The following is a 19,967-nucleotide window of genomic DNA, read 5'->3' as shown; positions in this document are numbered from 1 at the left end:
ACGCTTGCCCGTCTGGTTCGATCCCACAGAAGAGCTACTGTAGCACAAAATTGCACGTGCAGCGTGGGTCTCATCACACTTTAATAGCGTTTAGTCTCCCATTCAGCGGATGAAAACATGCTGCATGATCATGAGTATTACATCAAGATGTAGATTGGATTGCAGGTGCGAAAAACTTCATATAAATAAAACAGCCTGATCCTCTCTTGCTGTTGCTTGCATGCTAGTGATTACATGATTACAATGACATAATATAATAAATATTTAACATTCCACACAATTTCGTGATCAGTAATCAAATTACAACAAGTCCGATCCATGGAGGCCCCACCTCGCAACTTACAGGACTTGAAGGATCTGCTGCTAACATCTTGGTGCCAGATACCACAGGACATATTCAGGTCTTGTGGTGTCCATGTCTTGCCAGGTCAGAGCTGTTTTGGCGGCAGGAGGGGGACTTACACAATATTAGGCAGGTGGTTTTAATGTTGTGGCTGATCGGTGTATATGTAGAAAATAGCATTAAAAGGACTATTCTGGGTTCAATACAAGTTAAGCTCAATCAACAGCATTTGTGGCATAATGTTAATTATTACAAAAATGTATTTTATTTAAAAAAAGAAGCAGCAAAAAACATGGTCCCGGTGAGGCACTTACAATGGAAGTGAATAGGGACCTATTTTTGGAGGGTTTAAGGCTACTGTGAAGCTTATAATTTTATAAAAGCAGTTACATTCATTCTTCTGTTAAAACTCATGTATTATTTGAGCTAAAAAGTTTTTACTGTCGTTTTAGGAATTAGGATTTGTTGACGTTAAATCATCATGGCAACAAAGTTGTCAAATTGGCTGTAATTTTACACAGAAAGGGTCCTTAAGTGATTTTTTTTTACACTAAAATCATGTTAACACACATATTGTTTATGTCTTGTGACTATACTTTTAAAACAATTAGTATTTTAATGTTCACAAATTTGTCCCCATTCACTTCCATTGTAAGTGCCTCACTGTAATTAAAAATGTCAAAATTATATTTTTTGATTGAGCTTAACATATATTAAATTGTAAAATTATTGTTAATTTTGATTTAATGTTAATTATTGTGTTCAATAATGTTAACATCTACAACCTTATTGTAAAGTTTTACCAAAGTTTCAAATGAGCGATTTGACTGCCCTGTTTTTTTGCGACATATTTTTGTGAGCCTTGATGCTTAAAAAATGTCATTCTCATCTCTTGGGCTGTTGCTACGCCACTTTATACTTCCTCTGCAGCTGCCGCCCTGGTGTAGTGGGTGATAAGCATCAGGGATGCTGGGACACAAGCTCTCCTGTCTGAACTCATGACCACAATCCCTTCCTGTTCATTACCTCCCCTGCTAGGAAAACACATAGGAATTAATGAAGCCTGACCAATGAGATGCCACTAAAGACATACATGGAAAAACAAGCTCAGATGCTACTGGGCACAAACATCCCATTATGTGTCAATCAAGCCTGTTGTCGAAGTCCACACATTAACAGAGAAATGCATGGGTTAAATCTAGTTTGACTGCTGCGGTTATGCCACGGTACCGAGCTACGATGCAACAACAGCTCATCTATTAGAATGCAGGTCTTGTTCCCTGTCAGGAAATAAGGATTGCTTTATTAATACATGCTGTTGCCATGACAAGCATCCAGCAGATCCATTTGGTGTGAGATTTTAGCATCCTGAGCAATTGAACAAATCTGGCCTGGCTAATGAGATTTGGACTGATCAGCATTATACAGGTCTCCATGACATCCACAGGCCAGTTTCCCTATTAGCCATGCCTACAGCAACTCTGCAATTGTATTTTTGTACATAAAACTATTGATTAGATGAAAACCTAAAAACAAAACTTGCCTTTTTATCTCGTTCTTCTCTTACTTGAATAATGGTGCCTTGGAAGTCATCTCTTGAACTGTAGTCTGCAAATAGCTAGCGTATATGCTAAGAGGACAAAAATATCTCTATCAGTTTACAGTATTGATTGGTGAACTTGAGCTCCTAATTTACTTAGAAGTTTCCTAAGGAAAACATGATGTATGAGGATATTAATCAAATAGAGTAATGCTCACAAAAACCTTGATGACACATTCATTCTTGCTGAATTACAACCAAAACAAAGCTAAAAGAAATTTCATGTGAGCACTTCCATCTGTCTTGTAGGAAGGGTTTTTCTTGCGTACATGCTCACTCAATCGCTTTTATATTTAATAATCATTTAATTAAAAATAACTAACTAAGAGAAAAACATCTGCTCACATTGCTTGCATCTCAGTCTTTACTATACGATGTTCAACAGCATTTTGAGAGATAAGAATGATTTAAAATAATATTTGGATTAATCTCACTACAGCTGAGCAGTGTTACCACCCAGTGAATCTAAACAGGCCAAATGCTAGTGCGCTTGCCTGATCTCCGTTAACAGCACTAAAAGCATTAACTTCCTATCTGACAAATTTATAGGGTGCTTCATTTGTCTTCCAAGAAGCAATTTCATTTTAACCACCTGTAGGAAGCTTTGTGACACTCTCTCTCTCCCTCTCTCTCTCTCTCCAATCCCCTTAATGTGCCTCAGGACCTACGGCTGTGAGCTTCATTTGTTTGTGTAGTTTTCTTTGCCCATGTTTAATTACAATGGTGCAGCTGTTCCTCATTTACACTGGGGTCATATATTTGAATGTGTGTGCGTGTGTGCGCATGCGTATCGCTCTCTTTTCAGGGTCTTGTTTGCAGAGAGCAAAATACTGTGTCCACCGATTTCAGAGGCTGAAATTGGGACGATTTTGTGGTTCAGCTTACCTCTACCGTTTCAAATTGTGAGGTTAATAAAAGAAATTCCACATTATCAAAATGACAAAGGACCTATTTCCATCTTTTAAAGAACATAGAACACCTGTGTAATACTGATTTGCATTTACACAAACAGGGAAGTCACAAAACTGAATGGCTCGAGGAATTGTTTTATAGATCTGGTGTAATATTTGTCATGACAGGCTCATTTGCACTCTTATGCAAAATAGGCTTGAATATACCCACCATATATTAATATACTGTGTCCTTCTTCTAACACAGTAAAAATCATATTTTTTAAAACATCAGGACCACAAGACAGTGTTACTATTCAAAGCTATGCTGAAAATGTTATGAATGGCTTTAAAGCTCAACGGCAATTTATATGTCAAGAGTTTGAAATGATGACTGGATCAAAGGCAGTTTTGTGCACGCTGATGACAGACAATCTCATATCCAAACCTATCAAATGTTAGCCCCAACCACAAACTTTTCCTAGTGTTTCTTTAAAACAAATGGGTTTGGAACTATTTTTGAGGCCATTTACTATCCTTTCAGCTGGAAACCACGAAGAAGGTATGACTAATACCAAACAAAATTGAGTATGACTTTCTGCTGCTTTCCTTATTAAAATGAGATGCTTGTTTTCTCTGTCCGCTGCCTTTCATTTCCAATTCACTTTTAGCTCTCCTGATAAGGGTTTAGTCTCTTTGAATTACCTTCTCCTTTCCTTAAGAACAGTGTACGTACTTGCCGTGCTAAAATTAATGGTCCTTTTGTACGTTGAAGTCAGAACACATATTTTCATGCCTTATTTTAGGTGCATGGAGTCCGTTTGGCAGAATGTGCAAACACCCAAAATATGGAACATCGATCAGTCCAACCCCTCAAATAATAACTTGGGCAAATGACTTGCTTCAAAGCTTTTCAGCAGACCATGAACAAGCACTGAGGGGAGTTTCTCTGAAAGTCAAGCGTGCAATTATAACTTTTCTGTCTGTTATTTTGGGTCGATTTTGACCTCAAACACAGCTGCTCGCAGTGAGGACAAAAAAAGCGAAAAAATAAAAGAGATGATGTTTGTTGAAAACATCTCATGCTTTTTGCTCTTGAATTTTGCATGTCAGAGGAACATCCAAAGGACTTTCAAGAATAAGCACACACACTTTTTACATTTCAATAAAAGCATTTATCTATGACTTTATTAAAGTCCCAACCAACCAAATGCAATAATGTGTATTAACCTTGGGAAATTCTTCAGACAACTCAGATGCCAATTGTAATTTACAAAACAATACATATTGCAATATAATAAACAAAAGAAAGACAAACCCAATTGTTTATTATGAATCATTGCCAAATTAATAAACCTATGACTCACATCAACACTATATTTGAAGGTGAAGAGTGTTTTTTCAATGTTAAAATACGTTCTCTTACACCAGCTTAAAATGCAAAGACAACTACAAGACATTTGTAAGTTTATTTCCTCAAACTCTGTGGAGCTTTCAAATCCTTACTCTGTTTGTTTGAGCATCCCAAGCAGCCCAACACAGCTACATTGGCTTAACCGTCTCTGAGATGGTGAAATCGCAGGAGATGGCTTATACAGAAACATACGACTTTTTCTCCCATGGAGAAAAATAAGCAAACCAACGAACATTGTTTTTAAGGTTTTTCAAAGGTTTATTAAACCCTAACACAAACCTAAATCTAACCATGATGCTAATATGCGAATCACTGGAAGAAAAGGAAACATCAGGGTTTTGAACAAGCATTCATACGATTTTTCCTCATACAAGTTTAACCCCAAACCCAAACCTAAACTTAACTATTAAGACCAGACCCTTACCATAAACCCTAAGCCTAACCATTATTTTAATAGGAAAATAAATGTTTGTTTACCACAGAAAAAAGAAAACATCAGGGCTTGGAAAGAGACAAGAGAAGCATGTTACACACTATTGATATAAATTAGTCATCTGTGTTGAAGAAAAAAAGTGGAATGAGAAACCAAATTTGTTGACAGACATTTCCTTTCTTCAGTACTGTATAGGATGCTAGCTGAAATTTGATGCCTGTATTGTATCGATTTGAAATTCTGTTTGTTATATGATTGGTCTCAATGAGAATAAAATGTGTCCCTTTTCATATGAGCCAAGCAGTACGATATCTCAAGTCATGAGACTACACTGGCCCAACCAGTGGCATAAGCCTACTAAGCAGACACTACTTTTACAATTCCATTGGGTGAAACTAGTCAAAGAAAATATACACTTCACTTAATATAATATACACTTCACTTAATATAACATTACATGATATTACATATAATCATAATAAATATTTTTAGCAATAGTAATATAAAACAAGGTTTCATTAATTCTCCTATCATGCTGAAACCACTTCATGTTTAGTGCAGTTTTTATGTTATGAGCAGCACCCTACTCTCTGCGCTTATAGGTTTTGATTGCAGCTAATGATAAGCCTCAGAGCGTGGAGTCCATTTTGATGATTATGTTCCAGAAGAGAAAGGTGTGGGGCCCACCTGTTCTACTGCTGCTGAAATGCTATCTCACACTTGTCACAAGACAGTGATCGGGAACTCCCAGTGTGTCCTTCCTGATCACAGGAGGATGGGGCCAGGCATCAAAAGGCTGACAGGTGCCACTTAAACACCAAAGACTGAGCTGAATGAGAGGAAACGCAACAGGCCATTAGTTCACCTACAGATGGGCCCACAAAGGCCAGGGTGTGCTCCTTCTCAAAGCTGCAGTGTGTATCTCAGTCCTGATGTGTGGCTGGGAGTCAATGGGGCGAAGTCACTCCATGCAACAGCACCACACAATGGAGAAGCTGACACTATTGTTCTGTCCAAAATAGCACAGACCATGCAAACAAACACTTGTACACAAAGACGTATTTAACAGATGCTGGCCTCTGTTACACATACAAAAACAGAGAAGGATGCCATAAATAAATTGACAGTGAATACATAAACAGAGGAAACATTTTTTGCTTTGTATGTTAATGCACTCAAACGCTACAAACAACAGCAGAAAATGAATTATTATTGTGAGAGTACTTTGAAGATATTAGCAAAGGTTTGGAGTATTTTCATGCAGCTCCAAAATCCTGGATCTGCACCACAACTTTCATTACATTATGAGAAAAAAAGCCTTTATGTGAAAATGATTGCAATATGTTTCATAGTGAGATTAAACCAAACAATTAAGATATTCTGGATTGGTTTTCACAGAGCCATCTGTTTGGATGCTTCCTCAAACTGGGAGCCTAATCAGCTATTCATAGACTGTCATTGGGCAAAGCAAACCCCCAAAAAATGAGATGCCTCCAATGAATCACAATCACAGATTTGTGCCAGAGTTTCCTCGATGCGCATGGCAGGCCGGAAAATGTTTGGAAAAAAAATAATAATTCCCCCTGCCAAAATAAAGTGAACACATGTTCAGATTTTATGATCATTATGTTCAGCTACTTAATGAGTTGATCTTTTGGCATTTTATGCATCACACTGCACTGGCTGATAAAGTGGCAGAGATAGAAAGCTAATTATATTGAGAAAATAATCTTATTCTGTAACAATCATGGCTGCAATGCTGTCACATTTGTTTGAATTAGACGCAAAGGCAGATGCAAAGATTGGAGAGGGCTGGGGCTGACGAACAACATCGTAAAACACAGACAACGACATAAACATGTCACTAAAAACTAAGCCTGTAAAATGCAACTGAATGTTGTCTTTCTTGCAGGAATGCTCGTGTGTCAAAAATGGAGCATAATAACCAAGCAAAATTACATCTTTTCATCCCTAGACAGTAAGTGACATCTTTTTGATTTCACAAAGTGTCCTAACACTTCAGTTCAGGTCTCTTCTATCTAACTTAGGCAACATTTTTTCACTTCTTTACAAGATACTTCACTTATGCAGATCTTACTTTGACATTCACAAGTAATAGTATCTCTGAAAAATTTCCCAAGCCACCCTGGCTGATTGCGGTTACCACATTACTTTTCTCATTTGGATCTGTGGAACAAGCAATTACAACAACAATAATTCTTTCGGCATCCATTAACAACACTAAAAGAAAACATATTTTTTTTGTGAGTTTGGAGATAATGGCCAGAGATCATTCTAGGTAAGACTGAAAATGTTTTAAAGGTGCACTCAGTATATTTGTCATCCTCTTTCCTTTAATACATTTACCCCTGAAATAAAAAGTACATTTGAAGAATATGTTCTCTCACAAAAGATGAAAACTCAGGCCAGAAACTTCAGCTTATTTATTTTACATGGAGCATGTTGCCTGGATGTGTCTAGAAGCCAAAGTATTGTGAGAGACTCATTCGCTGTTAATAAGGCAAGGTTTAGGATTAGTTGTAATGGTAGGGACAAGGTTAGGGTTAGGTTTAGGGGTAGGTGTAGGGTTTCTGTGGGACTCCAAATAAACACAGTGTGTGAATGTCGCATGCGACTCTCGTTAGACATTCAGCAACTGGGGTGTTACCTTCTAGAGGTTGCCTCATGCTGGCCAACATGTTGAGATCACATGACCAGTGACCATGACTGTTTCAACGTGATCTTATGAGAATTCATATGTATACTTAAAGGAATAGTTCACCCAAAAATTTAAATTCTCTCATCATTTACTAACCTTCATAACATCCCGGATGTGTATGACTCACTTTCATCTGCTAAACTCAAATCAAGATTTTTTAGAAGAATTTCTCAGCTCTTTTGGTGGCAAGTGAATGGGGGGCCAAAATTTTGAAGCTCCAAATATCACTTAAAGCAGCTTAACAGTAATCCATAAGACTTCAGTGGTTAAATCAATGTATTCAGAAGTGATATGGTAGGTGTGGATGAGAAACAGATCAATCTATAAGGGCTTTTTAATTATAAATTCTTTTCAATGCTCACCGCTAACTTTCACATTCTCCTTCTTGCGTTTTTGTTGATTCACATTCTTCATGCATATCGCTCCCTACTGGTCAGGGAAGAGAATTTCTGGCAAAAAAGGACTTTATTGATCTGTTTCTCACCCACACCTATCATATAACTTCTGAAGATTTGGGTTAAAATACTGGAGTCGAATGGACCACTTTAATGAAGCCTTTATATACTTTTAGGAGAATTAAAACTTTGGCACCTATTCGCTTGCATTGTATGGACCTACAGAGCTGAAATATTCTTCTAAAAATCATAATGTGATTTTCTAACATTCTAAAATCATTGTGTTCTGCAGAAGAAAAAAGTCATTTGAGAATATCCAACGAATTAACCTACGAATGGTTTACTTATTGTTGTCTCTACATTAAGATAGGACAGAATAAACTATTTTAATACTGAAAAAGTTACATACTTCAGATTTAACTTTAGAATATGCCAAAAACTAAATAAACCACAAAAGTGCCCATAAAACAATCATAAAAGCATTTTATTTGTTTGATGTAATCTTCAGATAGTTTTGTATGAGGAGTGCATCCAAACAATTAAAAAATAAATTGCAGACTCAACAAGCATTATGACACAAGTTTTATGGCAGTGATGTCGAATGTTCATTGGCTCTCACTTCTCTTGTAACCGTTTGCGACATGCTGTATTCTGTAATGTATATGGTTGAATGAGAAATGACAGGGCCATTATAGAGTGTACCAGGAGAAGAATTTACAGTAATTAATCATTTAAATTCCACTCTCTACCTCACATAAAGCTACTGTATGCCATCAGGGAGCACATCGGATGCAGCGCATCACCCTTTGAACTACTGCTGTACTGAATTTTTACATTTTGCTGAATAAATTATTGTGATTAAATGTATTTGCCTGTGTGGCAGGGTGGAGGGCGGGGCTGGGTCGTGATTCTACACACCCGGTCCCTTATCAGGCTAATCAAGCCTCCGAGGGGGATAAAGGCCAATGCGGAGCGGCAGTGAGAGAGAGACAATCCTCCGCAGTCTGCCTTTATCCCACTTTATACGTTTTTTTCTATGGTTAAGAAATTGTTAGGGACAGGTTTAGAGGAAGGTGTGGGATTTAGCTGCTGTACAATATATTTAATGTAATATATAGCAACACAATGTATTGTCACTGTACATTCATCTGTCTGTTGGGTTTAGGGGTCAGGGTAGGATTAAGAGATTTAAAATATCTATAAAACAGTAAAAATATACAAATATATTTATAATGGATTCATGTACTCAAATATATTTGTAATGGATTTGTAAATATTTTATGTTTCTAAAGCTGTAAATAGGTAAACATTTAGATACTTTCAAACCTTACATATTGTACATTTTAGCATCTATTCAAATGTACAAATTTTAAGTTTAAATGTTACAAATATTAATGTACAAATAGCTAAGTATATTAATGAGATCAGGCTGACTATATCCATTATTATGATATTCCCCTTATTATCAGACACTTTCACTCAGAATAAATTAATAATAGCTTGCTTTTGCATTATGCTGCATCCATGCCATCAATTGTCATTATAAATCTAAGATGACTTTCATATTGGCCAGCCCAAAATAAACAAAAAACTGAGTACACGTTTAAGAACAAACTGAAATGTGGTGAGCAAATAATTGGTGCTGTGCTACAGTTCCAGTCTGTGTTTGTACAGTATATTTTGTATGTGATTTTCACATGGAGGAAGATGATACTTGGACATGTCCATAAAGACAAACCAAACAAATTGAGTTTATACTACATAAAAGGACAACATGAAAGGATGTGAGGTGAAACAAGCCACTATGAAATGCTCTCATGTAATGAGTGTGTTTGTGTTTATTAGTTAGTTGTACGTTGACCTGTTGAGTAGTAATGAACCACAGAGCTTGTCTTTTTAGATATGCAAACATGATGTGCAATTAAAACTCCATTCACATTCCAGTGTGGCTGTCAATTAGAAGCAAATCCTTTTTGACAGTAGCCAATGAACCATGCCAGCTAGCCAGTGAACAGGAACTCAAACAGTAATGGCTTTTGTTACCAGCAAGACCAAATTTGGATGCAATTAAGTTGAACTTAAAATGAGAATATATGGATTTTGTGCATATTGTATATTAATTGGGCCTTGCGGTGTTGGCTTTTTCTTTCATCAAGAGTAAATTTTAGTTTAATAATTGACAATTGATTTAGCACCTACTGCAATGACAACAGTATATAAGTTACCTAATATTATTAGAAACTACACCCATATCGTGCAAATACTAACCTACCTAATACTTGCATTATGTTTCAAACATGCCACATTAGTTGTCATGCTTATGCCTTTGCAATGGACTTACTAATTCTGACCATTCTGACATCAACATCTATGAACAGCAGAAAATTTAAATCACCAACAAGATATCTGCACTGCATAAGATATACAGTGGTGCTGGACAACATATGGAAAAGCATCAGGAAAGCAAAAAGACACATCCATGATGTGCAGCATAGGGCTTGTTGTGCTTGGATCTTGACCTAGGCAAAACATGAGCAAAGATCACAGTCTTGGTAAACATCTCACATTTATGACAATCCACCCATGTGTGGCTGGCCAGTGTAATATTGACATTAGCTGTTGACACAGGAAAAACTTCCAGATATCCGTCAGTGGTAGGGCATCGGTCTTTAAATCCGAAGCAGAAGACATTTTGAGTGTTAGCCACAGTACAATGCTTTCAAAAGTATTTAAACATGGAGGTGTTACATTTGAGTTTGTTAAAGGTAATGCGTTATTAATGTTAAAATAAATTCTTGTATCCAGGTTTAATAAGCAGGCTTGAATTGATGGCTTGAGTTTGGGTTGGGACTATCGGTTTGTCCAACCAATGGAAAATAGGGGAGTGTTTAGGAAACTGGGGAAACTCTGTTTGGTGCATAATTGCATGATCACTGCATCAAAATAATAGTGCTAAACACCAACAAGGGATTAGATTTTTGTGATATAAACTCCTATTGCTTACTTCTCTTCTTCATAACAATACATAACTTTTGCTTCAGTTTGAGCCAGAGACGAACCACTAGTATTAAAATTAATGGGAGAAATTGGAATGGCCAGTGGATGTAGAAAAGGAAGTCCCGTCTTCTAGGTAAAAGAGCCAGTTACATTATAGATATTGACATCACCTGTCAATCAACATGCTTGCATATTAGCTGAACCAGACTGAAAATTAGCATTTATTAAAGGCATAGGAGTTAAAGAAGCACAATTTTATGATACCATTGTTGTCAGATTTTACAACATAAATATGTTGTTTGATCATAATCTTGACCAACCGTTTTGGAGATTTCGGTCTTTCCCCATTCAAGTAGATAGGATGTGTACTTATGTACCACATAGAAAATAGCTGCCCACCTTGCCCGAGAGCATTCCAGAGATGGCCACTGAGTTAAATGACTTGCCTTGAAAGGGATTTTGTATGAGCCCAGAACAATAAACATTTCAGTTTTTTTACACCAAACAGACTACTGCATGCATTGATTTCCTCTCACATTTAGGAGTGTGGTCTGATCACTCTTCTAAAGGCAGAGGCAGGAGGGGGCAGAAATGAAATGCCCACTCAGTCTCACACTGTCATCACATCAATTTCTGAGGAGCAGTGACCTGGTAAACAGAGATTATCAGAGCAAGCTCCTCATTCCTTCTCTTTATCATTAAATCAGCTTCCACTTTGAGAGCTCTGATGATAAGTCTATTAGTTCCTTTGGTAAAGATGCACATACATGTAATAGAGGTTAACTGATATATCGGTTTTGCTGATTAATCAGCACCGATAACAGATTTCTTGAACTATCTTTTTCAACAAATTTCCACACTGATAGTTTTTCCCCGTTGCGTCCGGTGCTGGAGTGGCTGGGAAGGGCCCGCTGTCGTTATACAGTATGAAAGCGGCCTCTGGAGAAAAAAATTCAAACTATCACTTCACTGATGCCTTGTGGTGTTTGTTTTGACACGTGAGACTACACTCTGCATGGAGCGGAACACTTCAGAAGAAGAATTAAAACATAAAAAACGAAAAGGTATGTATGCAGTACACCTTGTCATACCATTATAAAGTAATTAATTTGTTGACTAGGTGCTGCATTAATAGAGAACAGCAGTATGTTTGCAGACAAGGCTGAGAGAACGCTAACCTCATGCAATGTGACAGAAATACACCTCCTACCCAAATGTTTAAATGTCACAATTGTTACAATCTATTAGCATTAGTTTATATCCAGCTGGTCACATTTATGCATTCATTAGCCAGCTAAGTTGCATATTTAAAGCTAGTGACCTGAGAAAGCAAATTATTATCTTCATGCAGCCGAGAGAAATGCATAAATCAGAAACGCATCTGATTTCAATAAAAAAAAATGTACCCTCATTGTAATACGATGACTTGCAAAATTAGATAATTTTCTTACCATAAAAAAAGGCTAGACAGCGCAACAAATACAGCTTAACAGAAAGCAGGTGTCTCAATATGCTTTTAAAGTTATTTTTATTTAGACACATCATCTAAAAACAGTGCTGAATAACAAAAACAAAGGGAAACAAAGACGTTTGTCTGGCGCGCATTTACATAGAAAAAGCAAATGGATGGTTGCAAACAGCCACTTACAGTTGTGGAGATCTTTGGCCATGGCATCTTGCTCTCTTATAAGCATTCCTCAGATTAAGCAATGAGTTCAGTACTGTTTCTTTTTGTAATAAAGTTCAGCACTATTTTACTTAGATTGTTATTTTTTCCTTCAGTATATATTTTAAAACTATCAGTTGATTGACTCGGCAGGTACTGCACAACTTAATTATCGGTATCAGTAAAATCCACTATCGGTCGACCTCTAGCATGTAATGTTCATTGCAGCTGTAGTTTAAGGTCTTTGGGGGGGCTGGGCAGTTTCAGAGTGGGGTTTAAGTACTGTGCTTGACTATCAAACACAAAAGACAGCGTATTATGTCAGGGTCAACATCCTGAGACCCTCTGACATCAAGCACCACCAAAGTTCTCAGTAATTTCTACTTAACTGAAAATGCCTGTGGCTAAGACACACACAGCATACTTTATATTACAGCGTATGGTCCATGACAGCAATACAAATTTGAGATATCTAATTTCTCATCCGTTTTTAATGTAATCTGCTTAAGACCAGGAATCACATTTGGAATGTATTACCATTCTTCCATTTTTTTTCTTCCACAGAGTAATTTCTAACTACTTCAAACAAACACACACACAAACTTGTTTTTTTTATCATTGTGGGGATTCTAGACCCATGCATTTTATGGATTTTATACCAATCCAACAATAATTTCTATCCCCTAACCCTACCCCTAAACCTAACCATCACAGAAACCTTTTTGCATTTTTACATTTTCAAAAAAAACATAGTTTTAGTATGTTAAATAAGCCATTTCCCACATGGGGACCGCTGGCTGGGCCCCACTAGGTAGGTGGACTCAGGTTTTACTATCCTTGTGGGGACATTTGGTCCCAACAATGTAGTATAAACATGTACACACACACACACACACACACACACACACACACACACATAGAAAATTATTCTGGAGGCTACACAGTTGTCCATATTTTTCAAACCAATGTAAAATGGACCCTACTTTACTGTCTTCCTAAGGTTCCTGGTCTTATCAAGTTTGTTTACATGCACTTTAAAATAGTGGTTGACCAATATGGGTTTTTTTTTAATGGACGATGCCATTCAAATATATCCAGAGAGCAGGGTGGCCGATACAATGCCTATATATCACAGAATTTAATATAGTAAATACAAGAAAAAGATTGCAAAAAAAATAATAATAATAATAAACCCTTTTTTAGCACTATATTAGCACTCAATTCCACACATAAATCTAAAACAAATTATATTGTATTTTAAATGGTAGATAGCATTTTCACTCAGCACGACCTGGATTCAAACTTGTGACTCCAGCTACGCTGAGCTACCCAGGCCCCCAATAATTTGTCTTTTTAAAATATCATATAAACACAAATTAGATTTTTGCTAAGTCAGATTAACAGACCTAGATAATTTGATTGTAGCTTGGCTTTGTTCAGCATGTATACACATTAATCGGATCACAACTGATCTTTGGGCTGCTCGCCTGCTTAAAAAGACATGGTTATGACAAAAGATATAGGCATGTATTTCACTCCCAAAGATGACATTCTTCCTTTAAATATTTGAGTATGCATTGTGTCATGTATACTTGGACAGACAGAGGAAAACTGCAGCTCAACAATGCAAAAATGTAGCTTAATTATAATTGTAAACCTATACAGACTGAGAATGATTGATTGGTGCATGTTATTCCAAAAATGTATTCTTCATCTGAAACAACTTTTCTCTTCTTATTTGTTTATATTGTTTTTTTTGTTTTGTTTTTTGCAAACTCACATTCAGGTCTGGCTCTTTTCTGGTGCGCAATGTCACTTTGAACCATCCAATCTATCCCAGATGTATAAAATAAAGTCTTAACCTCAAATTTCTTCTGGTTGAATATCCTGTTTCACTCAGAAAAAAATGTAATACAGTATTACAAAATGTTAAATGGGTTGCGAATGGCAATTCACATTTACTTTAATCAAAAGCTTGAATTTAGTTTCATCTCGAGTTGCTTTGCAGGTTTTCTGTTGACAAATGACATGTTCAGAGACGCCTGTAATAATTCCAGATGGTCAGCTACTTCAGACAATTAAAGGAATATTCCGGATTCAATACAAGTTAAGCTCAATTGAGAGCATTTGTGGCGTAATATTGGTAACCACAAAAAACTATTTTGACTTCCCCCTCCTTTTCTTAAAAAAAGCAAAAATCTAGGTTACAGTGAGGCACTTAGTGAATGGGGGCCTATTTGTGAACGTTAAAATACACACCATTTCAAAAGTATAGCCCCAAGACATAAACATTATGTGTGTTAACATGATTTTAGAGAGATAAAAATTGCTTACTAACCTTTTCTGTGGAAAGTTATAGCCAATTTTACAACTTCATTGCCATGATGATGTAACGTCAACGAACACTAAAACCCTAAAATAACTTTAAAAATTTCAATATAAACAACTTTACAGCTCAAACAATACATTTTAATCTCAATATCGATTCTTAAATCCCAAGATCAATCTTTTACTTTATGCACAAACCTCTAATACAATGAGAGGGAACCACTCGCATTTACAAACAAATTTCATGCTATGAGACTAAAGTGAATATATTTGGCAACTGGCTGGTAAATGTTTAGATTTCACTCACCGGTGATAGTGTAGTATAGTGGTGGAGTATTCAGCAGCGAGATCCTTTCATTGCGTGTTGTGAGTAAAAGTAGTTCCGTGTAATTTGTGTTCAAGGACGAGATCCACGCAACCCATTTGTTATTGAATAATGTCTCTTTTAATACTTTTTCTGTTCTTATGGTCATTTGTTTATCAAAAACAACAAAAAATAAACATTTAATTCTAATCATACATTGAACAAATTATACGCGTTCATTCACGGACTGTTTACAGACAATGCCGGTTTTCTTAAAGAGACTACTGGTTTTAGGACATGTTCAAAAATAAATTTAAATACCTGTAAAAAGTACAAATTATGCAATTAAACAATAAACATCTTACAAATATATGCAATATAATTAGGGATGGGACAACGCCTCAACGTCATCGATGACGTCGACGCCAAAAATACGTCGACTCAAAATATGCGCGTCGATTCGTCGGACCCAAAACAAAGATGGCGGCGCCGGCAAGTAGTAGCAACACGAGTGGCTCCTCAGACTATCAGAAGTGCAAGGCAGCATGCACTCGTTCCTCTAAAGTATGGGAATTCTTTAATTTAAAAGGAAACAATTCCTTGATATGTCGTCTTTGCAAAATGGAGATGGCCTTCCATTCTAGCACCACGGCAATGCACCAGCATCTGAAGAGGCGCCACCCGGTTGCAGCTGCAGATGACAGAGCACCGTAAGTTTTTTTTCAACTCCCCACTTTGCACTCGATGTTGGAGTAGGCTATAGTACGTTGTCGACACCTAAAGTTTTCGCTTATAGCTATTAATAATGTGCTTATAGCTATGAATGTCGTGAAAAATACATAGAGGACACTGACAACGCGCTGACAGACAGGACCAAGCAGGTAACATTTAATAAAGTCTCAACTTTCAAATGTGGTCATTCAAAGAAAATTAAACCATAAATAGGCCTACTATTTTGTGGCTCTTTAATGTGTCGTGACAGATTGCCTCAGTTAAAGCTGCTCGCGAACCGATCATCTTTTCCTTGGTTAATTTATAGCATCAAATAGGCTAAACATGAATGTAGCCTACATCAGAAGGACTGTTGTAGTAGCCTACAATCCATTATTCAAATTCAAATCCACCGACGTTAATCTTCTCTCTCCTGACTACTTTATCGGACAAAAATGGCATATTATGATTGATTGATCAGATCGCCAGTCAATCAAACTCCCGGCAAATTTTTTTTTTTACATTTTATACACCCCCACCCCCGATGAAACCGGTATTACCAGTGTTGTCACAAGTCGATTAATCGAATCGAAATCGAATCGGACTGAAAAAACGAATCGTTAGATTAATCGATGCATCGAAAAAATAATCGCTAGATTAATCGTTTAAAAAATAATTGTTTATCCCAGCCCTAAATATAATATATTTATTGATTGAATGAATACATGGGTTTGTTCATTTTAAAGAGCTAAAATGTGACCAAAATAATAAATAATGAATACAATTGAATTAGTCAAATTAATATTTTCAAAATGTACCTAGTTAGAAGGTCCCCTGTATAATTAACAACAGAGATGTTCTTTCAGATGCAAGCAAAAGGGACACTGTAACTGAAATGTACCCATATGAATCAATATCGAATTGAAATCAGAATCGAATCCACCCGAGAGTTTGTGAATCAGAATTGAATTGGGAAATCTGTATCAATATCAAGCTCTACACTCCTGTTTGGTCATTAATTAGCAAAAACTGTGAAATTTGGGCACATATAAGAACAAACCTTGTCTCACAATTCCTTAAAACCACATCAACTACAAGCTTATAGACAATGAGTCATGTGTAGTGTTAACAGCTTGCTTGCATTATCTCATTGGCTGTAATAACTTCAAGCCTGCAAACTCCATTAAGGCAGCGACGTGAACACCAGCTGAAAGTCATTAGGCATGAAATAAATCATTGACTTTGATATGGGACAGCTTCAGCCAAGTTGTTTTGTTGGCCATTATTGGTCAGGGGCTGCATCTCTGCCGGTTTTCATAATCTTAAACAGACTGTAATCCAATCCGACCCTACCCATGATGCCGCACACTCTCTCTCTCTCCGGAGCACCCCTCTTAAGCACTCCTCAAGACCACTCTTGACTTCCTCAACAGCAGTGACTGTTGTATTAAAACATATATCAATGGTGCCACCTTCATGGGGTCCAAGTTCCTGAATTTCACATTTAAATAGCTTTTTTGCATTTAGTTGCTTGGCACACACTTTCTTACCAAGCGATAAGGATCATACTGTATAGTGCAGGAAGTGTGGTGCATTAAGTTTAGACAGTCAGTGTGTTCAAAGTTGAGTTGAGTTTCTTTTTTTATCCTTGCAAGCAGCAATAGCGCATATAATCTTCCAGTAGAGTAACTTCAGTTGTGAAACATGTACTTTTCACGGCACAAAAAGCATCACACTACACAAACATAGACCTTCCTGCACTTACACGTTTTGCTGAACTGCAGAAAATCCACAACAAAATGTATGGCAACTGAAAGCTTTTAAACCAGCCTCTGTCTCCAAGGCAGAGTTGTAAACTGGGAAGAACTCAAATCTATACCATATGAATAATAAAGATACAGTATGTTGTTTGTTTTTTATATCTTTCTATATGCTTCAAATAGGGGCCGTACGGACCACTGTCTTTAAGGATCTATGGAGAGCAGTGCAGCAGGTATGGAGGAAGATAATCAGATGGGGGCTATGTGCAGAGACTGAATCATCCCCACTGGCAGTGTGAACCCTGTTTAGCCACAAACAATACATTTCTGTCTATTTGTTCTAGAGATACCACACACCACTGTCATAATCTCACTTGTTTGCTCTGCTGTGTCTCCACCACCACCACCCCATTTCTCACTCTCCAAACTCTTGCTCCCCCTCCTCCCAATGTTTCTGAATGCTAAAATGAAAAATCTCGAGTGGAGTTGATATAGGCTGACTTGCCACTGCAGTAAAATTACACTATATAGATTATATCTGAAAGCCATTCCCCTCCCTCTTCCTTTCCTCCCCTACCCCCACCAACCTCTACCCCTCTCCGTCTTTCTACTGAAAAGGTTTTATAAACTCAGCAAAGATATTAACAATTTATTGCTGCACATCAAAATTACATCTAATAAATGAATCCTTGAAACAGTGCTGGTGAAATGGGGCTTTCAATATTTTTCCCCCCCTTGTTTAGGGCTGTCATAATAGTGCCTCCAAAAATGTGTGATTCATACATAAAACATTTTGTTGTGTATGTAACTACACTTAGACATGGATATAAGACCCATGGCAGTAAATCAAGAAGCATTGAAAGGAATAATACAACCCCAACCCCCACTCTATCACCCCACAGTAACCCTACCCCCCTCCTCATTCAAACACACACACACACACACACACACACACACACACACATTTCCCCATCTCTCTTTCTCTCTCTTTCTCCTTTGCACATGCACTACGCACACAGTAACAGCACCATCATTAGGAGAGATAAGAGGAATACAAACCCTAAATATCTCTGTTGTTCCACAGGGAACTGGAGAATAAATGATGCTGTTGGTACAAAACACAAATGTGAAGGATAATGTGCACCACCAATTAATGCACATACATAAACGTTTGTAATTTGTTGCTTATGTTATTGTATGTTTGCTTATGCCCATGTTGCGTTTGGAGCTGTGATGAGCAGGTGTACTTGGTTAAAGTGCGCGCGCCACTTCAAGCTACCAACTTCATTACGGTGATCTTTAATTGTTGCCATATTATCACAGTCTGCGCGCGCATTGCGAGACTGTGACATCCAATAACAGCGCTTTTAAGTTTAGAGGCACGTGAACATGCGCTGATACTCGCTTTTAGCAATTAAATACCTCACTTGAGAACCTTAACGAAAATAAAATAACGAAAAGATACAGTCATTAACTGATCCCAGTTTGGAAACCTTTTGGTCTCGCACTCATTCACTTCTTTTTTCCCCAGAGTTACTTTGACAGTCAGTTAAGGACAAACTTTGCTCAAGTCCTAAACGGTAGTTTTCATTCAAGTTCAGCCAAGCAAAACACAAACACTTTGCATTCAAACAAACACGCTCGTGAAGAACAACATCATGAGAGGCTTTACCTTATTGCAATACGGAGAGTCCGAATAGTGCGACTGTCCCAGTCGAGAAGGATCTGTTGCTGATGATGGTGGTGGTTGAGGATAAAATCTCACGTCCATTTCAGAAGAAACATAAACCGGTCCCTATTACCTTTCCACTAGAAACCGTGTTCCTCGCTTACTCAGAAATCGCAACGCAAATAAGTGTTAACTGAGGCACTCTATTGCGCCTCACATCCGTTCCGCGGTTTTCACAAAAACTTTTAAATGAACCTCTATCTCATCCGTCTTACACTAGTGAGACACCGGTGAAGAAAGCGCTCAGGTGAGTCTGTGTTGACTGCTGAGTGTAGAGATGTGTATCTTCAGTGCAGCTGTAGCTCAGTGTAACTGCTGTATGGACTATGGAGAGTAGCGAGCAGTTGCCAGTGTTCACACACACAAAAGACTCGCAAGACACGCGGCTGTGGCTGTGAGCGGCATATAGGGGGCGCTGTGATGTGCGCATCTACTTCTGGATTTGCATCACTTTGCGTATGATACTGTCTGAACATATGGTGGCGGAAACAGTCCGTTTAGTTGTGCCTTTGTCTCTGGTCAAATCATCTTTTTGACAGGGTTTTCTTTCACATCATTAGAATGGCTTATATGACAGAAAATAGAAAATAGCTGTAAGAAGGGTACTGAGCACAATTACAAACATGTTTCCTTTCAAATGTGCAATATGTGGTGAAATCTACTTTGGTACAACTTGGA

At 37.4% G+C, this 19,967-nt stretch overlaps 1 protein-coding gene across 1 annotated transcript in view; it reads right to left on the bottom strand.

Moving 5' to 3' along the window:
* The window catches only part of LOC127644952 (thymocyte selection-associated high mobility group box protein TOX-like), a 74,365-nt gene extending 54,731 nt beyond the window's left edge, over positions 1–19,634 (bottom strand). The window contains exon 1 of the mRNA XM_052128412.1: positions 19,233–19,634. Within this exon, the coding sequence (XP_051984372.1) occupies positions 19,233–19,331 (99 nt within the window). The 5' untranslated portion in view covers positions 19,332–19,634. The remainder of the gene's footprint in view (positions 1–19,232) is intronic.
* Between the last annotated feature and the right edge of the window lie 333 nt (positions 19,635–19,967).

Source organism: Xyrauchen texanus, chromosome 6 (assembly GCF_025860055.1).
Source record: "Xyrauchen texanus isolate HMW12.3.18 chromosome 6, RBS_HiC_50CHRs, whole genome shotgun sequence".
Taxonomy (NCBI): domain Eukaryota; kingdom Metazoa; phylum Chordata; class Actinopteri; order Cypriniformes; family Catostomidae; genus Xyrauchen; species Xyrauchen texanus.
The sequence above is the reverse complement of the archived record's forward strand: the minus strand, read 5'-3'. Positions and strand labels throughout refer to the sequence as shown.